We start from the raw sequence: 24248 nt of genomic DNA on the forward strand, positions 1-24248 counted from the left end.
AATGAGGAAAACAAAATTAAAATTTTTAAAAACCAAAATCAATAATAATGGCAGTTGTCGTTGTTACTTGTAATTGTTTAATATTCTCTTCTCAAGAAAATGATTTTAATTGTGATATTTAATCATGATGAACTTTTTTTTTATTTTTTTTTTCTTTCTTTTAAAATAACAATTTTAAACCAAAAAGAATTTACAAATTTAACTTAAATTCGTTTTATTTGGTTTCGTTGTGTTAAATAAAAAAAAAAAACAGTGCGCAATGGACTTAAAACTAAATAATTTTAATTCTAGCTTACAAATTTGAAGACAAAAAGCAAAGAAAAGGAACTTTTACATTGTAATTAGTAAATTAAAATAAAAAATAACTAGAATTAAAAAAAATACAAACTAAGAAGCTGCAATTATTTTTTTTTATTTATGTCTTATTGTGAACCCAAAATATACAAATATTCTCCAAATATATTAATAGTGCCATTAAAAAGCCAAAATAAGTACATAAATGTATGCATTGAATAGCTTAAATTTTGATATGTTTAAAATTTAACCATTTGTTGTTTATTAAGAATGTACAAATTATATAAAGAGAGTTAAATCCTTTCTATTTAAATAAAAAAGAAATAAATGTTGGCATAAAGTTCGATCAATTAGGATTACACATTCTTCAATTTGTCACAGAAATCATACTTCATTAACTAACCCAGTTGAAGTCAAGCACTTATCTTAAAACTTTAAAAACTTACTCCTGAAAAATCGAGTTCATTTTAAAGTTCGGATTACATCACTATCCGATTTCATCACCTTTTGACTTAAGTCAAAATCCTTCCCAAACTTTTTAAGAAGTTTGATGAAAGCCTAGGAAAACACTTAAGCTTCAAGTTGAAGACTCCTCAAATTTGATTTCGATTGTTTTAGAGACAGTATCAAGAAAATATTTGCCATTGCAAAACGTCAGAATGTAAAAACTATTCCAATCGGATTTTACAAAAAGGGGAAAAATTATAAATACAGAATTGATAATTTTTTATTGATGTTGACTCTGGATACCCGCAATAAAAGTACAAACTCCACTTAGATGTTGGAATAAAGCTCAAAACTCGAATCGGTCTGCAGACAATTATGGTTCTTGCACCACGTGCTCTGGCTCTATGCTCGACCGTGGAACGTCTGGTCTTTTAAGACAAAAAGTTCTTACCTCAAGGTTAAGAGCAAAGGAGCATTTTTGAAGGAATGAGACATGTGAAAGAGTCTGAAAACATGGAGGATAAAATATCAAAAGCTATAGTTCAACTCATCCAGAGTAAGTTCATCTCGCAGTGAAACTAAGACTAAAGCCGTCTTTTAATGCCGGATAGAAGTTATATAGCCAACTTTTATGAGTCTAGGTTTTGTGATAAGATGCTACATTGAGTTATATTACCACTGAAAACTTGCTCTTAGAACCCTCGTGGTCTTATATCTTTGCCTCATTCTTTCGAGTCTTGCAGAGTTTCATTCAGAATTTCAGAGAAATGACAATAGAAGAGATTTTATGGTTTACCAAGCAGTGACTTATCACTCGATTTGTTCATGAAAAGTTTCAAGAGCGCAATGTTAAGCCTTGAATTTATTTCTTTTAATTCTATATACACGACATTCCTCCATAAAAAAGTTTCGAACCAAACAAAAAGAAATCAATGCCTTTTTAAAATGACTTTAGTTTAATGGCGAAATCAATTTATGTGTTATTTTTTCAATTAATGTTTTTTTTAGTTACAATTTTGTATACAATTTTGTTTTAAGTTTTTTGCCAATTAAGTTATAATAGCTTCATAATGTATTATTGCTTTGGTCACTTTCAATGTGTATTATTGCATGTTTTACAAGCTATCCTTAGCCGTATCTTCGAAGTTCAAACGACATTATATAACAAAAATAAAATATTTGATTTGTATGTATTTAATTTTGTAAATAAATATTTGTTTCTTGTTTTTTTCTTAAATAACTAATAAATGATACTATATATCGCAACAAAGACTTAAAAAATTATAAAAAAATAATATATGAAAACGATATTTTACTTTCCTTCTTGCGAATAAAAACTTTCATTGAAAGCCATTTTTTTAAAACAAAAATAATAAAAAATTAAGTTAGTTTTCTTTTTTCTTTTTTTGTTATTTGGTTGTAAGATAAGGCCTCGATTTCTATTCTGTTGTTTTTTTCTTATTAATTTTTCAGCTTTTGCATTGGAATAAATATAAAACTTATATTTATGTATTTGCTTGGCTTAGGATATTGTTTTTTCTTTGTTTTCTATTTCTTAATATAGTTCATCTTCCATATTGTTAATAAGAATTTCTTTGTCTTCTTTTTTATTTGATTGTTTAGACATATTTTGTTGCAACAGTTTTGTATCGAAGCAGGGCTAAAATAAAAAAAAAAAAACAAGATTTATTTTATATTTGTTAGTTTATAGTAATATTAACAATTTTAACTTACGGTATCGCAAATATTCATATTACAACAATTTTCTATCGTAATCTCACATTGTTCGGTGGCTATGGGTCGACACGTTAATGGTGTCTGTGAGACTTTCTTTTGTACAACAAAGGTCTTCTTTATTCTTGGCCTTGCTGGTTTATAGATGCGGCGAATTGCTTGAATTATGACATAGATGAGGACTAAGCCACCAAGGGCACCACAAACTAGAACTATGATAGATTTATTCCATGTTCCTCGACAGACTTCATCTGGCCTCTTAAGATTTTGAATAACTAAATCTTCTGGATGGAGGTTTTTACAACTGAAATGGAAAAATTAGAAATATAGAACTTTTATATTTGGGTATAATATTCAGAAAAATCATCTAAGAATAAGAAGGCAAAATTCGAAAAAAAAAAACGGTTTAAAAAGAAACAAAATTTAAATGTTCAATCAGTCACTGATAGATATTTGCTACTTGAATAAACACCGCCACAGTGTAACTAGGATTAAAAACACACAATGCTACGTCAATATATTGTTGTTAATGGTTTGGCATATAAATACTTCAATAAACATTAGAATTTGATTTGGACTCTTGCCTATCCTTTTTGCACTAGTTTATTATATTTATCAAGCAATACAATGCTGACAACGGGATAATCGAAAAAGTACTTTGAAGGTAGACTTCTGTGACATTTAATAGATTAAGAGCTACTACGGCTGCAGCTGTTTAGGTGTTGTTTTGTGATAAAACAATACCTAAGCAACGAACTATGATCTTCAAGAATGTAAGCTAACGCTTAGTCACAATCCCCGATCAATAAAATGTGTTATGGATCTGCGCCAGGTATTTTCCGGGTGAAAAAACGTTTTCAGAAGCTAGCCAGACTCGGGATACTGACTGATAAAGGATCAAGCTTGGATGTACATATCAATGGAATTCAATATATTTTGATTGGTGTTTTATATGAGAGGACTAAGTAGTTTCCTGAAGCATTCATTTTTAATTGCAGCAATTTGCTCGATTATTGTATTACAAATAGACAAATTCTTCTACTCCAAACTTTTACAGAATATCAAAATTACTTCGAATAAGAGAGAATTAAAAAAAAAAAAAAATAATGCGATAGGTATTCAATTTAGAAAAGGTTCGACTTGAAAGGACTTGTCTGTTAATTAATACATTTATAAAAAAAATTAAATCCTTTAATCTAAGAGAATCTAAACCTTATAATAAGCAATGATCTAACATTATCAAATTAGATTGATTCTATAGCCTAAACGATGTGTGTAAGTGCAAAAATGGACGAAAGTTAAAACAGGAACAACATTTCAAAGTTCGTCCAATTCACATACAATACATGAGTTTTTTGCAGCTAGGAGCACTTTTGTAAGAACTGAATAGAAGTGGGGAGGCTGCGTACCGATTTATTTGTGCATCACTATTTCAAAAGATAAGGATTTTCTTTAGATAAAATGACGAATTATTTTTTCGAATCGCTTTTTTTTTTGTTTTCATCTTAGTTCTTTTGCATGTTATTGATTTGGGAGGTTTATATCGCGGACTTTCAACTTCAATTTATGGAGAAAGAAAGATTACACTGCACAACAAAATTAAAGTTTTTGTATGATGAATAAACTAAAAAATACTTTTCCAAACGTCCAATTTTGCTGACCAGAGCTATCAGCCAAAAAACGTGTTCTTGCATTTTCTAAAATCAATATTTTAAAAACTAGAGCTGATAGAATGTTTCTCAAACCGGATTCGAGTTCAGCACACCAAAAACCCTTGGAAAAGTACTGTATAGTTTATTCATCCAAAACCTTGTTGTGCAGTGTTATAGATGTTGTGTATCATAAAGTCAATAGAATCAATAGAGCGTTTTTGAAACCGCATAAAAACTTCTTTCACTTGAACACATGAAAGAATTTATAGAGCTATTGATGCCTTCTTAGAGATTTGCGAAAAGAAATTCATACAGTCAAGTATTCATAACCATCAGAGTCAAAATTTGCAAAATCAAGTTCAAGCACCTTTCTTTAATTCTAAGGGAAATTTGATTTATATGGCCAAGAATCCTACAACTTGCTAAGAGGGACTCTCAGCAATAGAGCACTTGTAAGGCTTGTTTGGAAAAATTCATAAATCTTCCAAAAAACCCAAAGAGTTTAGAGAGGAAGGATATTTTACTATGCAATGGTTTGAATTCATCAAATTGGTTCTTATTGAGATGTATCTTATAACTTTTCCCTCAAGAACTAAATAAAGAATAAAACTGAATTAAATATGAAAAACTGATTAAGACGACAACTTACATTTTATAACAATGTCGCGGCACATTAACATCGATGTCCTTTTGCATAAGCAAACAAAATGGTACACACTCTTCCGTTGCATTTACCGAACATTGTCGTCCAATAAATTCATTCGGACATTCACATGTGGGTTCTTCCTCATCAATTTTACAAACACCACCGTTCATACAATAGTTACTACATTTCGAAGTTTGACAGCGTTCTCCAGTGAAACCAATTTGACACGTACACTTTGGGAATCCATCAGAAATTTCACATGTTCCATGAACACAATAATTATGACATTCATAGGTTTCACATCGTGCTCCACTAAAACCAGCCTTACACGCACAAGCTTCACTAACTTTACTATAATAACCGTTGCTGAGGCAAATTTTATCATGATTTTCTTCATGTTTCTTGGTAGTGTAGTTGTCTAGAGGGAAGAGATTTTTTTCCAACTTCTTCACAACTTCCCTGCAATCTTTATCTGTTCGGAGCTTAGAAATTAATCCAACTCTAGAAACAATTCCTCTTACATCGATATAGTTACTTTTGACCTTAACCGGGCGCACATTGGTAGCATTTAGTTTCGGTACAGTCCAAATTGCTTTGTGTATACCATCTGTCCAATAAATGGCATCTTTGGTCACAGTCAAACTGATTGGAACATTGTTAGTGCCCTTATAGACGACTTCTCGATCTGATCCATCTAAATTACAACTTTCAATTGTAAAGAACACACCCATCTGATCGACCACATAATAAATTCGATCAGTCAATTGATCCACAACAATACCATGAGGGAAGTACAGACCAGTGTTGACAATGGTCTTTTCATCTTCACCATTCAATGACGCCACATGAATACTTGGCTCTGAATTATTCGAATTGGTCCAGTATAGTTTGCGTCGACATACATCGATGGCAATGCCATCTGGGATAGTAGAACTTTTATTGAAATTAAAAAGGACTTTCGGTTCAGTGCCTTCAGGCGCATTCACTGGATAGTAGAAAATCTTCTTATTGCCACTATCTGTCCAATAGAGGTTCTCTTCCAACGGATCGTAGGCCAAGCCGGATATGGATTCGTTGGGTGTTCTTGTTAAGACATTTTCAATAATATGAGGATTGCCTTTGCCTAGAGGCAGCTTTAGTGAGAATATACTGCCATTATTGTGCTGGTGATCATTGAAGTAAATGCGTTCTTTAACTTCGTCAAATGTTATAGCTGACATAGAATTGAACTGATGAGCGGCCGACTCCAGAACAGCCCATGTTTCATCGTAGAAAATTATTTGTCCCTTGGTTGCAACTGCAAAATCTGGAAAGAAAGAAAAATGATATCAATAAGAGGCAGTAAAGTAGGTTGTAAAAAGTAAGAATTTTGAAGTTAAAGTATCTGAGATTCCAAAAACATGGGACTGAAGCTTTTAAGGTAATTGTTAATAGTCACATTGCCCTTTTTTGTGATTGTGATATGTGACTGTTAACTATTACCAATCACTTTGGCCAATTTCCAGATTCGGCTCGGTACTAATATTGAAAATGGTTTTTCTTAGCTTATTCAATTATGACAATTTTAAGAATATGGCAACCTTATTCGGGTAGTTTCGAGTTTCTGACAAGATGAAGTGGATGGACTTGGATGGATCTTCGTTTCGAATGTTGCTAGAGCTTCCACCACGTGACATATAAACATTCAGGCGATTTGATTGAATATAGTGATATATTCGAAGGTTAAGTGTGTTTGTTTATTTTATCAATCAAAAATATTTGATTTCTCATCATTTCAAAGTTCTTTAGCTACGAGTAATATTAAATATCATTGATTTTTTCTAAGGAACGGTGGCGATAAAAGAATGAAAGAAAAATGACTTGTCAACAATTTTGATTTAATTGCCGATTCATGATTTGATTTTTGAAGTATCAAGTGGAGAACTTTTGAAAAGTTTCAAATATTTATACTAAGCTACAACAGTGGGTCAACAACAAACTCAAATTTCATTCGCGTCATGGCAATTTTAGCTAATGATTAAAATTGGTGTTTGATGACGTAGTGAGGTATTCATTAGTATTTTTGTTCATGGTATAAAAAAAGAATCTTATCGCTTTATTTTTTTTTATTTCTAACTTTTGTTAATAATAAATTCCCTTTTTTCTTTTCAGAAATTGGCTGTGGGTTGTATTTGTACTCAATTAATATTTTAATAAGCAGAAATGGAATCGTTTACAAAAAAAAAAACGAATGGCTGGTTTTAAGATAAAAGTTTGAAAATGTTTGAGTTTATTATGTGAGCATTGCTGATAAAAAGGTTATTGGTATACTCTACTCAGTTTCTTTTACTTGTAAATTAATATCAAAAGTTTTTTTTGTTAATACTTTATCGTTTTTTTCATCTTTTTATTTAATTAATTATTTTTTTTTTGGTTTCCTGATAATAGTTACAGTTTTTGGAATTACTTTTAATCATTCCTTTTTAAACAGGTTTTATCTGCTTTTTCATTGATCGATTGATCTTAACCAGTATTTACCTCAGTAGCTTGATAGGCTTTTGAAAACTGTCAGAATCAGAGGTTTTTTTTTATTTTTGATGTAAAAGAAAGCTAATACATTGATAACGTTCAGTAAACATTTGAAAATTGATGTTTTGAACTTTTTCGTTTCCTTAGAATTTGAGTCAGGTGACTAATACATTTTAGATAACCGAGAACACAGTCTATATTTATAAAGTTCAACTTCTTGTGTTGTGATAAAACACAATTTGCTTGAACAAATTTTAAGATGTAAACCGCTCGTGATTACGAAACAATGATTTGGGAATCTGAGTTTTTTTTCCCCAAGAAGGAACTGCTGCGTCATTTTGCGCAAAAAAACGCTTTGTGCAAGTAGGCCTAATTTTTTTTTTACTCTACCATAATATTCCAGAGTTTTAATGAATGTAAATTTTTTTGTTCTTTTCTCATGTTAAAATTATGCTAATAATCTGCGTTTGAGTCCAGTTGTGGTTCAGTATAGTAAAAAAAGGATAAATTTGATTTTTTTTTAAATATGCAAAGTTAACAAATTTGGAATTTAATTAGCGAAGATATCATCGACCATGACTGATAATTTTTTACTCATGTCCAAAGTGACAATCTGTTATGGAAACGAAAAATCAATTTGCGAACTGAAAATGTTAAGAAACGTGTACTACAAATACTTGTCTTTTTTGGGAATAATCTTTAGTAGGCAAGTAGCAGCTTATAAATGTTTGGGCCAAAATTGTCTAGCAGAATAAAGGGGTGGGAGGTAGGTAGAGAAAAAGAGAAAAAACACAAGAAAAGAATTACGGGAGAGGAAAAGAGAATGGATGCAGAGAATGGATACAGAAACAAAAATATTAAACATTTCTTAATTTACTTAATGCTAAAAATCAAAACAACCGGAATTTTAATAAAGTCTAATGTCAAGAAGCCATATTACAAAAAGGAATGGGCAATGTGAAATTTCTTATTTTAGTTTTTGAAGTTCTTAAGTAAGTACTATTGGCTTGTTAAAAAAAAAATTAATAAAAACTGAAAAAACCACTTTGGTATCCTTCTGTCAGCTTGATAAGCTTTATGAATCCTGATTGACAAGTTTATTTCGATTGATACATGTTTTTTTTTTTGTCGTTGAGAAATCTTATACAATCCTATTCAAAATAAGATTATCACAAAAGTTGCGTTCCAAATAAAATCACCACGGCTTGCTTATTAATATTAAAAAAAGCATATTAATACCAAATATGAAAGTAAAACAAGTTATTTTTACATTAAACATTTCAATTATGAAGTTCAAAATTTGGTTACACATTATCGTACAAATTCTTAAAATGATTCATTCTAAATTTAGTGTACTTAAATACATACTTCGATAAATGCACGTAGTTTGATAACTTTAATTGTTTACTACCTACTAATTTTAATCTGATTTTTTGAAATTGATAAACACGTTTCTTGATAAAATCAGATAAGAAGTAAGGGACCAATTTTATGGTATTCTTGTGTAATTGCGATACAAAAATAACAATCAATATAAGAATTAAAAGCTTAACTCGCATGAGACTGAACTTGAAATATTTAAGTGTCTTTCACTGACTTTAATTTTTTTTTTTTTTTTTTGTAATTTAAAATTGATCTCAAATCTTATAAAAGAGGTCAGAACTTTGGACATTTAATAAATACCTATAAAATTCAATCAATAAAAAAATCCCATTTTTTTTTTTGATAATGTTATTTTTAAAATTTACATAGACGAAAAGAATTTTTTAAAGTTCAAAGACATATAATTGTCTTATTGCAATTAAGATTGACGAAGGTAATCCGAGTCATTAGACAATAATTAATTTGGCCTTGTACGTCATATTTATTGGTTTGTTTCAAAAGTTGATTGCAATGCAGAATGCAAATTTTTGTTTTTCTTTTTTTTTATTTCAAACTTTTAAAAACCTTTTAGGTATAGTAACAAAGGTCAATATCTCAAGTTAATACAAATAACAAATCACTTCATATTGATGCCGGTTACCGCCTCTTTGAAATCTATTACTTAGACAAAACATTTACTTTAACTCTAATTTGTTGTAGTTGAAACCACTTTAAGTTCAATGCTATAAGTAGCTATCAAGTTCAAGTTCAATGGAAAAGTTCATTAAACTAGGAAAAACAAAACATAGAAAAAAACGTGTAGAGATTCAACTTTTTTTTAAAGTAATCCAAGGACAATGATAATGGTATTTATTTTTGAGAAAAAAAAAAAACATTAACATTATTAATGAATAATACAGAAATTTTAAAGTTTTTAAACTATGACAACGAAAAAAATAAATACAATACTATAACGACCCCAACTTAACCTAAAAATACTCTCGATATGATTCATAACTGGGGTTTCTCTTGAGCGTATAACTAACATTCCTATATTAAAATTCGAACATGTACGTGGATTGTATTAAAATATATGTATATTAGGGTGGTCTTTCAATAGTATATCGGAGTACTTCTTTGACTGAAGTTTTCAGCGGATCAAGATTTCTCTCTCGTCATTATCACGCATCAGAATAATAAATTGACCAATTTTTTGAAAACGATGATTTTGTTTGATTTTTTTCTAATGTTTCAAAATTTGTATATACAAAAAAGTATTTTTTTAATTTTGTTTTTCAAGAAATTAAATGGCATGCTTCACTTAGAGATTAAAGCCATTGTAGTAATTTAACGTTTTTGTAACTCTAAAAACAATTTTTTTACAAAATTGAATTAAATTTCATCTTTTAATATTTTAGTCGACTTCAAATAACAGGATGTGTGAATTGGGTGAATCGATTTTGATGATAATTTTTGTAAATAAAAGCTGGTACTTTCGGTGTAGTCTCATTTGTTCTAGTTCAGACTATGGCATTGATGAGAAACTATAAGATAAGTTCCGATCCATAAAAGTCGTTTTTTTTTTATAACAATTATAAACATAACAAGCTTAAACGTTCTTAGCAACTTTTACGTGGACCCAGTTTTGCATTTTATTTGGTAAGAATGCGCACCTTTATTCATGGTTAGTAAATCGTTCCGGATACTAAAATTCAGGTACAGTCACAGTCTGCACCAAAATGTTGAGACCTTTAAAATTGTATCAAGAGCCCAAGTGTTATTTTCACAAAAAATATGAAAACAAAAATATTGATTTTTGGGATAAATTAATATTTAATGAGTCGAAATTCAACATTTCGGGTTGAAATAGGAGTTCAAAAGTATGGAGGAAATGAAGCCTTTAATACAAATAAAACAAAACGGAAAAATGTCGTTAACAGAAGTGGAGTTTTGGTATTGGATCAAGTATCCAAATTTATTATAAAAAAGTGTTATTTCGTTAAAATAAGATCATAATCTGATTTTTTTTATTTTAAGAGTATCAAGGTTTTTGAACAGTTCTGTGTCATCGTATTGATTGGTAGTGTAAGGATGAGAAGATTGTTATAACATTCCCTAAATTTTGTTATAATATTGGGCAGGTTCAGAAACGTTAGGGACTAAATATTTAGGTAATTTCTCGGTCTCTGATTGGTCAGCTGTCAAAAAAAATCCTTCCAATTTAGGTAATTTTATTGGAAAGCTGACTGGAAAGTTAGGCAAGAAAATTTTCCCTTAAAAATTTAGGAAAGTTTTTTTTGTCAACATGACAGCAGATTGTTTTTAATTAAAGAATTATTTTAGCAAAATTAAATTTATTTGTGTGAAAAACAACTAAAAAGTGCATTATCGGTTATAATTAATTTTATTTATTCATTATAGTTAAGGGAAGTTTGGTGTTTTACCCATGCGACCGATAAAAATCTTAAATAAATTTCGGAATTTGACAATAGCATTACATCCAAACTAATTTAGTCAATTTACTCAAATTTCCGTTCAGAAAATGACGTTGCCTAAATATCTAGTCCCTAATATTTCCTGAACGTGCCCATTCCATGAAATGAATCTTCGATGAAGATATTTTGAATTAATATTGATAAGAAGATTGACATTTCAAATGTGATTTGCTGATAGAAAATTAGAAGAAAAAAACATTTATATAAACTATGCCTATATGTAATTGTTTTATCAACCGCAGATAAACATAAACACAAATCTTATTGCCACAAGATGTTAAAAATAAACAAATTTTTGCAAAATATTACAAAAAAATAAAAAAACAACTGATAAGAAAAACTTCACACACCACTGTTAACAGAAGTACCCAGAAACGATGAGAAAAACAAATCAGACCACTCAAACAACTCAGAAAAAAAACAATAAAACTGAACTGAACGAATGTAAATGTGTGATATAATTCTTATAACCACGTTGCTTGCACTTGCGTCACGATTCTCAAAGTATCTTTTATTGATAAAACAGTTAATAAAATGGACTTCGTTATATTGCTGTCGTCAGAATTCCACTTGGATACAGATATGCAATTTATCAAACACCACGCTTCTGTATCCAATATTTGTGGAAAACCCCCGCAGATGGGACAAGGATGATTTGTCTCTTTAAAATGAGCACATTATTGTAATAAAACAAAGGGAATCCCTCTCAGCGGGCGCTAAAATATTTTAACGATATTTATTTATATACTTTTCGAAAGTGACTCAAAAACCTTTGATGTAGTAAAAGTTTTATAAAGTATAAACATCAGAACCGATTGTGGCTGCAGGCACGCGCTTAAACTCTTAAACTACCGGATCTATAATTAAAAAAAATAAGTCACGCGACAAAGCTTTGTTTACATAGATTTTTTTTTTGTTTGATTGGATTGTATTTTCTCGTTTTAATGATCAATTCAGATAGAAATTTCCTACTTCCGTTTGACTAGATTTGAATAAACAATTGTAACGGTATGAAAGATATCAACCTTGAAATTGATTTGTCTGACACAACAGGTATCAAATGTTGGTAATTTGATTATGATCTGATTTATTAGATCACGAGAATTTATTATATCGTGCACCTGTTTGCAACAAAATAGACTTTTTTTTCATAATTATGAAAATACACGAGGAGTTGTTGTTTGTTTTTCTCAGGTCTTTGTGGGTAAATACGTTTTAATTATTGCAAATTAATACATAGTAATTATTTAAAAAAAAAACACCCACTTGTTGGTATATTTATTAAAAATATTACAAAAGTTACAACTTGGAAAGTTGAAGAAAATAAATTTATTTTGGATAATACCAGGTTTAGTATGAGGATGCTAATTTGTTGGAAGGTCTGAATTTATTCAAACCAGATAATTTAAGAGCTATACAGAATCAATGATTTTCAAACAAACCATACAAAATGAAATTATTTGTAATCAATTACAAGGCTTGTATTATTACAAAATACAAAAGTCTAAGATTTTTTGTTTTGTTAGAAAGAAGTTTCGCTTGTTAGACCAACAAAGATTAGGTATGAAAGTTTGTTAACACAAGGTCTGAAATAAAACGGCAAAATGTTACTAGCCAATTACTGTCAAAGTAGTAAATGAAAGACTATTAAAGCTCTTTGAAAGTTTCCGTTTAAATTAAATGATTGTTTGATATCTATTGGAAAATGTTTCAAGACATTGTAATTCATATATTCAGGTACTGAGGTCACAGACCTATTATGATTCTTGCCAATTATTGCATTATGTCTCCACAAGACCAAGGACACCGGATTTTTTTTTTATTTATTATTGGTAATGATAAGAAGGTAAAATAATTTAAGCCCGAAAAAAAAAATAGAATGCAAGACTGGGTCTTACGTACCTTTTTGATGGTAAAAATAATCATAGCAGTTAAAATAAAATGCGTTAGTAGTTGATGGTGAAGTAATATGGCCATAACAGGATTTTTAAGTTTTTTTTTAAATTTGTTTTCAATGATAAAAACTTAAGGAAGAAATGTATTCCGGAAATTTTCGGTTGGCATTTATTTGATTTAGCCCTGATTTTTAATCGTCAGACTATCAGAGGAATAAATATCAATATAAAAAAAACTTTTATTCCTAAGAATAAGCTCTAACTGAGGTTTATCTGACTATTGAAAAATTGGCCCTTAGAATGTTATTGTTTTGTCAAATTGTTCTCGCGAATTGTTTCGTTTTTATTATTATTATTTATTCCCAACTTATCAATTCGTCATTCATACAATTGGCAAAAAGACATTTGGCAAAATGCCGATTGGAATTCAAATAGTTATGAATTTCTGAAATATGATTTATGATTGATGATTTATGTTCGTCATAGTTACAAAAAGGGATTGAAATAAATGGTAATCTTATGAACTTGCCTTTTAATTTCGCATTGTCTTAACTTTTAAATAACGATCAAGATACTACATTTGTAAATTTCGAGTGAAATAAATTAAAAAGGTTGTATGTACAAACAAAACTTTGTGTTTTTGTTGTTATGATTCATCTTTAGCAAAAATCTTTCAAAACCGTTGGCGACTTTTTTTTAACTAGTTTAAAAAAAAAAAAGTTTTTGGAAAAAAACACGAAATTTAAAAAAAAATTCAAGGTTACATTTTCAGATTTGATTTAAAAAAATAAAAAATATTACAATATTTTTTTTTTTCAAAAATCTAAAAATTTAATTCTACAAAGTTTTATTTTTATTTTATATTTAAACTATAAAGTGCATCTGTATAAAAAGAATTGTTAACACTAATCAAACCTTTTAAGAAAAAAATTCAAAAATTTTAAAAAATGGTTCTATGGTACCGTTAATAATACTTTTCGAAAAAAACTTCTACGCTACCGTCTTAAAAAACACTTAATGATGAACACTTTAGTCTCACCAAGTTTTAAAAAAGTAGATTGATTCTCCAACGAGATAAACTAGAGACAATTATTATGTCCTCTCCGTTACTTTGTAATGGCCGAGACCTTTATGGATCAAATGTTTAAAAAAATTTACGCAGTAGATTTGGTTTTTTATAAATCCAAAAAACTCAAGAAAGATGGTAACACTCCACAACCAATACTACTAAGCATTTTTTGTTAATGCCATATTACTAATAAATAATAATTAAAAAAAAAAAAAAAACATAAAAGTTTGCCTCATGTCATTGGTTGCTAGTGCAATTGTAAAAATGTTAACAAAAATCAAAATAGAAAACACAATAATATATTTTTTAGTTCTTTGCCAAGTTGGCGCTATTTTCCTATGACCGACTGATACAACTTTTATTGCTTAGTTACCTTGGAAAGGTCAATGTAGCCATTACCTAATTTATTTTATACCATTTTTTTTTCTTAATTTAAGCACGCTAACAGAGTTTACGAAACTACCAACTCACTCAACTACAAATGTAAACTGAATTTTTTTTCTTGTTTTCTTTTTTTTTTGTATTATTTGTTTTTGTTTTATAGCAAGTAAGCATTTGTTGGATATTGAACTTTGTTAATTTATACTCCAGTGACTAGCGCATAATTTACGTTGCATTTTTGTTAGTAAGTTTTGTTCCGGTTCTATCTGACCGAAATGCATTTTACACAACAGAAGTAGCCATAACAGTAACCGCTTGTATCAATTGTTAATTTATGTTAGAGAAATGCGTATTAAGAAAAAAAAAAATACTTAATTTTTAAATTAAGTCTCCCAAAAACAGATGTTAAAAATTTTTACAAGGCAATCATTAGTTTAGTCTTAATTCTTTGTATCTTGGACAAACTTATTCGTAAATATTATGTTATTTTATATTTTTTTTCTTTTAGAAGCGAAACTAAGAAAATTAAAAAAAATAATTGTGCCATTCTTTTTAGTAAATGACTGCAGATATTATTGCAGTAATTTTAAAAAACCTTGATAGCTTTCATTAGATTACAAACTTAAACAAAATAAAACTTAAAACAAACAAGACCATTAAGTGCATAATTTTATAGAAACCTCAAAGTTATTTGAAAAACTTCACACAACAACCCTTTGCAATTTTCACTAAGCACATTCTTTTTTTTTTCTCACATTTCAACATTTCATACATTCATAAATGAATTAAATCGCAGACAACTGTCATTAGAAAATCATAAATGTTGAATATTTATGAATCAAAGTGCTACCGCATCAAATGAATCAGTCTCAATCGTATCTTAATTAAAATTGATATCTACACGTGCAGTGTGTCTTGGAAGGTTTTTCGCCAGCTTGAACTATAATTGGTTCATTCTAATTGATCATTTGAAATGTTTGTGTGTGTTTTTTTGTTTATAATTTCTCGTGTGACTGTCTGGTTTTAAAAAAAAAAATACGATAAGCGAACAAACGAAAACGATACTTTAAAACTAGAAGCTTGTTTTCAAACTAAGCATGGAATATAAATAACAAAATGCTGAGATTCGCAGTTTGTTTTTTTTTTTTTTTTATAAAATTTGAAACATGAAATAAATTCTTTCTCGTTTTAATGCATTCGACTTCCTCAGATCTTTTTGATTTTTGAATAGAAACAGCTCTGCATATATGTTACATAAATTATGCTTAAAAGTGTATTCTCATCTTAATGATTCTTTACGATGCAATTCCTTATTGCAATATGCAATTCGACTTTCCAATGACCACAAACAATGTTGCTGAACCCATTTCAAATTATCAGTTATATTTTTAAAAAAATCAATCTTGTAGTTTTCAATAATTTTTATTTGAAAAGTAACAATTGTATACGTTTGCAGAAGAAACCTTAAAACTCTTGTTGTAAGGAACTGAAAAAACCTGCAAGAGTATCACTATCATCAAAAAATGGACCATTCAAAATCGGCAGAAAATTGTACGAATCCCAATCTTGGCAGAAAATTTTATGAATCCCAATCTTGTAAAATAAAACGCACAAAGGAACAGTTGTTTGTTGTACCTCACCTGACTTTGATTTTAAGTAAGCTTGAAGTTTGTTAACCACGCGAACACCAGTTTCCAAAATGCTTATTTTAGTTAAATCAGATTAAATCTAGTAGTTTCGGATGTAATTTTATGTCTTAACCGGAGTTTATCAAGACCGTCAAATATGACCACTTTTTTTATTTTCAATGTCAAGGTGAAGCAAACGATATCAACCCAGAACGGATATGTACATATCGTAATGACAACGGTAGATCATTCTGATTATATAAAAAATATTAGCATGTACTTAAGCAGAAACAACCTGAAAATAACAAGAGGTACATATTCCCACAGGCTACCTTAAATTGAGAATACACAACAGTGCCACTTGCAAGTTCTGCTTCGACACGAAGAGACACTTGACCATAAAAATAGGTAAATGTCATCTCTCGGATAACTCCAAATATTTAAATGCTTAAGGGCACTGGAAAGCAGTAGAAGGATTCTTATGATCCCAAAACTGGGAGAAAAATGCAAAATCCCCTTTCATAGTTCATTCACCTAATACTTGCTCGATGATGTTCATGGAGCATAATGTGCCAACTTTTCTCTTTCTTAGCATTCGATCACCTGATATAAACCTTGATACAAGGAAGAGCACTCTCCTTTTCTCTTTTGAAAATTTTTCCCACGAAACTTATTTCTTCGACTGTGACGTTACCTTATTTTCTTCTTTTACAAAAACCATTAAAAAATTCAGTCGGGAAAACTATTAACATAGAAGTCTGTCACAATACTGTCACCACCTGTGAAGAATTTCGGCGTCTTCCACAAGAAGTTGGCACTGACTTTTGTTAATGAACTTTGCCAAACATATCTTTTCAATATTTCATACTTAATTGAACGGCTATTGTGAAGATACTATTTCTACTTACGGGGTCGGTTATAGCGATCAAGACAATAAATTAGGAAATTTGTTTGAATTGGTTTTTTACTATTTTTATTCGATGTGCAACACAAATGCTACACAATATGTTTCAATTGAACAATAATTTTTTTGTTGAAAATGTAATCCCATCCAATTATCCAATTTTTATGTTGTTTCAACTTTTCTTGATGCGTTTTCCTGATCGCTACAACCGACCCCTGACTCGTTTTTTTTTTTTTATCATATAACAAAAAAGTGCTAAAAATATTAAATAAATTCTGGCTATTTGCCAGTCGTTCAAAAAGATAAAAATCAATGCTTGAAAAAATAACACTTTGACATTCTTAAATCAGACATGATAAAAAAAATACTCATTTACTTACTTTACTATTAAAGAAACAAAATCAAGGTATTGAGATTTAGTTTTTTTTTATATCAAGGTTAGTTGATAATTTTTTTCAAAACAAATAGAACCTTTACCTAAATTTCAGTTGTATTCAAAAAGTCAAAAAATTAAATCGAAAGTGTTGTAAACTTTTTATAGTAGGCATCATAGTCAAAGAAGATACAATAATTTCTTATCATTTGATATTATCTAATTCACAAAATGAAAAGACTACAACAACAACAAACAAGATACACGATAAAAAAAGGCAAATTTAATTCATTTAAATTGAATATGCTGAAGCAAAATAATTCATTCTCATCAAAAGAAATAGCAAACAAACGTGTTGAATGAATAGTTCTTATAGTTGACTGACACACAATAAAAAATAATAAAAAAAAAAAAAAACAAACAAAAAAAGAGAAGAGGCAAGACACACATCTTCTTCTAAATTGATTTCAATTAAATTTCTTTTTAGATAGATAGTTTGTATTGTTTTTTTTTTGTTTTGCATGTACATATACATAAAAACCATGACGCTGTGGTAGCGTCAATTCAATCACGTGCTATCGAATAAAATCAGAACAGCCAAGAACTTTCTTATTGAGGGTGTCAACTTAACACTATTGACATCTTTTTTTAATCCTTTAAAATCCCCCAAAACCTTATCAACTTGTATTATAGAACAAAATTCAAGGAATTCCCACATTTATTAAAGTTTTGTTTACATCCCATAAATCTGATTAAATTAATTGATACAAAATGTTTTAAATTTTTTTATTTAAACTATCTCTCATTTTCTATTTCACAATAAATTATGTGTTTTGGGAAAACGAAAAAAAAAATAATAATTGCAATAGTAAACAAAAAAATTTGATTAAATTGATACTATACGGGTGACATCGTTTTTAATTTCTTGCTTAATCTTGACCTCTATCAAAAGGGGCGCCACAATATGGCTGGTTGGCTAGCTTCGATCGATGGCGTTCGATTGATCGGCTTCGTGCAAAATAAACATTTGCACTCATCACTAATCAATATAAATATAATACAATTTTGTTTTAATAAACAATGTGACGTGTATTATATTGTAAATTGTTTTGATTGTATGATGACAAAATTTTCAACAAAAAAGAACACACGATAGGAAGTGTATTATCTCGAAAAAAAAAATCGAAACTTTGAAATGCAAATTTTTTGTTTATGAGGAAAATGAAAACCAATATTCCATCTCATTATAAAGATCTATAACCAAAATAAACAATTGAAATTCATCAATGGCGAATAGAATATCACCTTCGTTTATCATGAAAACACAAAGAGTAGGTAGCATTCCAATCGCATCCGTATATAGAGCCGGTATTTAAATAAAAGTTAAGAATTAAAAATGCATTGAAGGGTATTATGGAGTAACACGAAATGTGGAATTACCAAACAAGTTTAAGTTGTAGATAATTAAATGCGTTAGTACATTTTGTGGTTTAGATCTACATACATAACATAAGTTAAATAAACAGAATTTCAAATAAGGTATTTTTTTTAATTTATCGATTCCGGAAACTTTACTGAATTCCTAAATTGGTTTATTTGTTTATTTTTATTTTAAATCCTATAGATAACATCTTTTGCAAATAAATATAAACAAATAAGTTTTTAATTATTTAATATTTGTTTTATAATATATTTCAAAAATTTAACAATAACCTTCAGTATCTACAAATTAATAATGCAAAAGGGTATCCCCCATTTTTTTCGAAATTGATGTGATCTTTTTCGTCTGCATTTTTATTATCAACTTTCTGTTTGATTCTTAACTTTGTCGCACGGAACCAACCGAAGACAAACAATTCAAATGGTTGACCCATAATGGCGGATTTCTTCTTATCGTCGATACACATTTCAATTTGCTCTCCATTGGACTAACTTAAAGTAGCAAGTAGCTATTTTGAAAAACTTCACTCCCATATCGTTTAAGTACACAATATCTTCTAATCAATAGCCAATATTTTAGTTTTTCTTCAAAATATGTTTTATTTACAATAACAAGCAAATTAACTTATCAGTTACTGATAGATTTGGTCGAGAAGTATAAGAGACTTAATTTGCACTCAGCAATTTACCCTGATTAAGGGAACTAGTGAACTTAAGATACATATATGACATAAAATTTAAAATTCGTAACTTTATTTAAGATCCTCATATTTAATTGCATAAACTAATGGGGTTGGGGTTTTCGTTTGGGGCAAAAATCCAAACGAAAAAAATTAATTTATAGATCAAAATATAATTTTAAAACGAAAACCCCATACATTTCTCAAATTCAAGGACCCAAACAAAATCAAAACATTTTCTTCAACTGGTGAAATCAAAATAAAAATAATTTTATAAGTTTCAGAAACTACTATTATTGAAGTATGTACCTACTTAAATTTCAACGCACAGAGAGTTCAACTTTGGTGTGAATTTATCAAACTATACAATCAGCTGATATAATGATAAAAAAGCTCTTGACTTGATTTCAATTGAGATTTTTTTGTTTAGTGGGGAAATAGAATAAATTATCGTTGTCATTTATTTTTTACTCACTTAAGATTAGAATAAAGGTCAGCGTGCAAAAAAAATTATTTCTTAAAAATTATTTGAATTTTGTGTTTTTATAAGATTCCGTAATTAAGGCCCAATTTATTCACTCTCCATTAAATTTAAAGTCGCCATTTAAAATGGAAATTTTTAAATTCGTATGCGATTTGAAAAATTTTTAATTTCGAAAGCAAAACGTTGTTTCCGTCTATTTTATAAATTAAAAAAAAAAATTGCCCATTTAAACGCTTTTCGCTTAAGACTTTCACGTGAATCGAATAGCAGAATACGGCCGTATATTTGAATTTCAATTAAAATACATATTTGAAATTTTGTAAGATGGTGGAGTACAAAAAAACCGCCAAGAAACTTGAAAGATTTGTGTATACCAGTATCCGGATAGATTGGTTTAAATAGTTTTGCCTACAAATTTTGAAAGGAGAATATTGTATGCATTTTGTTTACTTGATCAAGAGTTAACTCAAGAAAATAGTTGTTTAAATGAAAAACTAGGCCTAAGAGAGTCAAAAGACATAAACAAAACGTTTCAGCTGCTTTGGAAAAATATTTGGTTGTATTTGATTTTTTTTATTATTATAAGCGCGCACTAAAGGGATAAATCTACCCTTAATATGGTGATCACAGTACGAGCATTAAAAAAAATAGGGAGGATTTTTGAACTATTGAATACTTTATATTTGAATTAGGTACATTGGAAAAAATGGAAATGGATAAAGAAAATTTAGCTCTATTGCTTATTAAAATAACACAAACAATAAAGAACCAAGATCTCTACTTTGTATACACCAGAGTCAACAAGGGCATTAATAGTTTAGGCTGATATGCAACAATTGAAGGATTGGGGTCGAAGCAGTGAATAGATGGACCGATAACAAGTTAAATGCCGAATTAAAGTGAAAATGTACAAAAATGCAGATTAGCAAATTTGGCTTCGTGCCGACGATATCTCCTTTAATCAACTGCCATCGATTTGCATTGAAGACGTGGTGAAAAAAAACGCCTCCTTGCTGATATCTTTTAGGTTGGCTTAAACCTGTGATGATATTAGTACTTAAAACAGCTTTGAACTACTTTTTCAATAGAGTAAAAGTAGTTTAAAGCAGCTTTAAGTACTAAGCAGTAGATAAATTTCTCCAAAGCAACGCAGCTATTATTTTTTGAGCTGGACATCACTTTGATCCGGGTTTATGGTATAATGGCTCTTTTCTAATTAAGATCCGAATTGAACATCAATCAAAACAACATTTGTCGAAACATATCGAGCAAACTTGAACTGCTCTACATGCCACTTGTAACAAAAAAACACACAAGTAGATTTCATCTTCAATATTGAAGACTAAAGATGAAGATCTAGCGATCTAAGGTAATATGAATTTGATTTATAACGAACCCTTTATTGTTTGCGAGCCTGAACAAATAGAAAGAAGTGATAGAAAAATATTTCCCAATTCAAGTTATTTTTGTTTCATGTTAAACTCAAATGGCGACGTAAATGCAAACCAAATCGATATACATAAACTTGATCAATTCAACGTCACCATCATCATCTAAAAACCAAATTGTTAACAAAAAAGAAAATTGAAATCAATGTTCAACTAGGGTCAATGAAACACGAATTCAATTAAAGAAAACAAGTTTCAAAGTGTGTCATCAACTGGCTAGGAATATCCCGCACTATCAAGATATCTAAATCAATTGAGATTTGATTGAAATTCTAGAAAAAGTAGCAGATCTACTAGAATATGTATATGCATACAAATTCTAAATTTATCAAGAGAAATGCTTTCACTTAAGATAATTAAGACAATATTTAAGAAGATTCCATCCAACAACCAACTGCTGATTCTATAAATGCCGCAGATTTACCACGTGGATAAATACGCAAAAAAGAAACAATATCAAACATAGGCACATCAACTGACGCGTTTTTTTTTTTTATTCATAAATAGTCAATTAGTTAGAGTATACATATTTTTAAATACAAGTGCGTACGACGGAGAGTTGAGACTTTAGGTAGCTAGAAATAATCGTCCAAACTATTGCGACTTTTCACTTGGCTGCCTTCGATGGCAAGTTTTATTTTTGTTGTTTTTTTTTTTTTTAGTTTAGTGTGTCTCGTCCGTTTCGCACTTACGATTTTGTGAAAGCAAGGTTAATACAAAAACAAAACATAAAAAACAAGCCCAAGATAAGATTATTAAAATTTATCTAAATAAAAAAATAAATCACAACTTCACAACTCATATAGCCAAAGCCTCTTCCACTCTAAATGTTTATAGCTTGGATTGTATATTAAGATGGTTTGGTTTTTGTTTACCAAGACTTTATTGATTGATTTCCCGGTTCGATGGGGAAACAACTACTTGACGATACTTTTTTTCTAATGGTTTCACAAGGGAAGGGAAGGGAAGGGAAGGGAATTCTGCAACTTTGGTCTACGTGACAGAAGATATTGACAGAATGGCGAACTATAGCCGGCAATTTGCAAATAAGTAAAACCAGAAGAGACCGTCGATGACCTTTCACATTTTTGTTTTCTCTTCGAATCTTTACTGTTTTGATGGATTCCATGGATACAAAATTATTTTGTATCTTTTCATGGATCATTTAAGAATTCATAGAAAACAAGAAAATACTAAATCGATAAGTTTCCATTGATAAGAAATAGATTCCAGGTGACAACACTGTCGTAGTGTTGTTGAGTGTATCCGTATTTCATATCTTAAATTATGTAATGAGGTGAATTGAATGAAATTGGTTGCAATTAGGTGGTACTCGCTTGCAACTGATTTATTATCTAATTTCGCGAGACAACAATAATTGCTAATGTATCTATAGATTTTTAATTATTTGCTAGCAAAGTTTTTTTTATAGAAAAAACTATTACACCATTTCAATTCTAACCTAAACTTTCAAAAAAAAAAAAAAAGAGAATAAGTACGAATATTTTTTGAAGGAACTTTGTAAAACTTACCCCATTGGGAAAAGACTGTTCGCGTGCATAAAAGCATACTGAAAATTATTAGGATTGTATTTTTGTACATTTTATTTTTATTTTTTTGTGAATTATTTTTGAAGTTAAAATTTAAAAATTGATTTATTTATTCAAACATTTATAAAATAAAAATTTTAGGTTTTTCTTTTATTTTCTTCGAGAGTAGGATTTTTGGATTGGATAGCAAAAAAAAAACACACAGCATGAACCAACCGCACTCAACTTGTGTAACCGTGAGACCGCGAGTGTGACACGATACGCGAACGGAACGACGATGATGATACAGAAAAACCAAAGTTGTTGTTTAGTAAAAATTTAATCGACTACTAAAGCAATATCAGCGCAAATCATTGAATATATAAATGGTAAAAGTAAAATGTGATGTGGGAATTTTTATTCGTATTCGTGTGTATTTTTGCTGTAAAATTGTTGAAGCAAAAGCAAGGAAGAGATCGGTTAAAGTGAAGTTGTGTGGATTATTTCTTGCATAGCGCAGCGGCAGTAGAGATAAATGTCAAAATTTAATTAATTTTTGACAGTTAAAAGCATTGCCATGTTGTATGGATTACCCATGGTATAAAAAGACAAGGTATGATCATTAGAGCCGCCATCTTACAAAATGGGGTAATAGTGTTTTGACGTCTGGCATTTGGCAAAGTCAAAAGCAACAACAATTTCCAAGACAAATTTGTTTACAACAACAATTTCAATGGGCTGGGCTGTCAAAACACTAAGTAGCCATCTTTTTTTCTTTCATTTGACAGTTCTCGATACTGAGTTTTTTCTAATGATCATACCTTCTTTTTTTATACCATGTGGATTACCTGTGGATTTTATTTTTGTGGGAAATTTTTAATGATAATATAAGGGTGCGTTTATACTATCAAAGTAGTTTGGGATGTTTTTGTTTTTTTTTAATGTCCCAAAAACGGAGATAAAGTGAAACAAAAATTGTTTGTGTTCAACAAAACGGATTTATAAAAAGTTTGAAGTCCTAAAAAGTTGTAAGAAGGATGTGGCTGATACAATTAAAGGCAAGGTTAAAACTTCTATTAAGCCTAATAGGGCTTTTAAGCAGGAAGTGCTCAAACATCAAACTGTCCACTTTGATGAAACTGATATTTTTTTTCTATTAGCAAGCATTTATGAAAACTGTTAAGTTATTTTTTTTTTTAATAAAAAAATCAATTTAACAGGAGTCCTTAAACAGTCAGCAACAACTTTGCTAATTAAATCAAGCCTAGTACGTTGCTGA

The 24248-nt window shown here is 29.4% G+C and overlaps 1 protein-coding gene across 1 annotated transcript; it reads right to left on the bottom strand.

The window, feature by feature from the left end:
* Positions 1-23456, bottom strand: LOC129911432 (protein cueball). The gene is made up of 4 exons (XM_055989239.1): positions 22973-23456; positions 4777-6079; positions 2476-2779; positions 1-2401 (listed from the first exon to the last, which is right to left on the bottom strand). The coding sequence occupies exons 1-4, from the start codon at positions 23040-23042 to the stop codon at positions 2297-2299; spliced, it is 1782 nt and encodes a 593-aa protein (XP_055845214.1). The 5' UTR covers positions 23043-23456; the 3' UTR covers positions 1-2296.
* Between the last annotated feature and the right edge of the window lie 792 nt (positions 23457-24248).

Source organism: Episyrphus balteatus, chromosome 2 (assembly GCF_945859705.1).
Source record: "Episyrphus balteatus chromosome 2, idEpiBalt1.1, whole genome shotgun sequence".
Lineage (NCBI taxonomy): Eukaryota > Metazoa > Arthropoda > Insecta > Diptera > Syrphidae > Episyrphus > Episyrphus balteatus.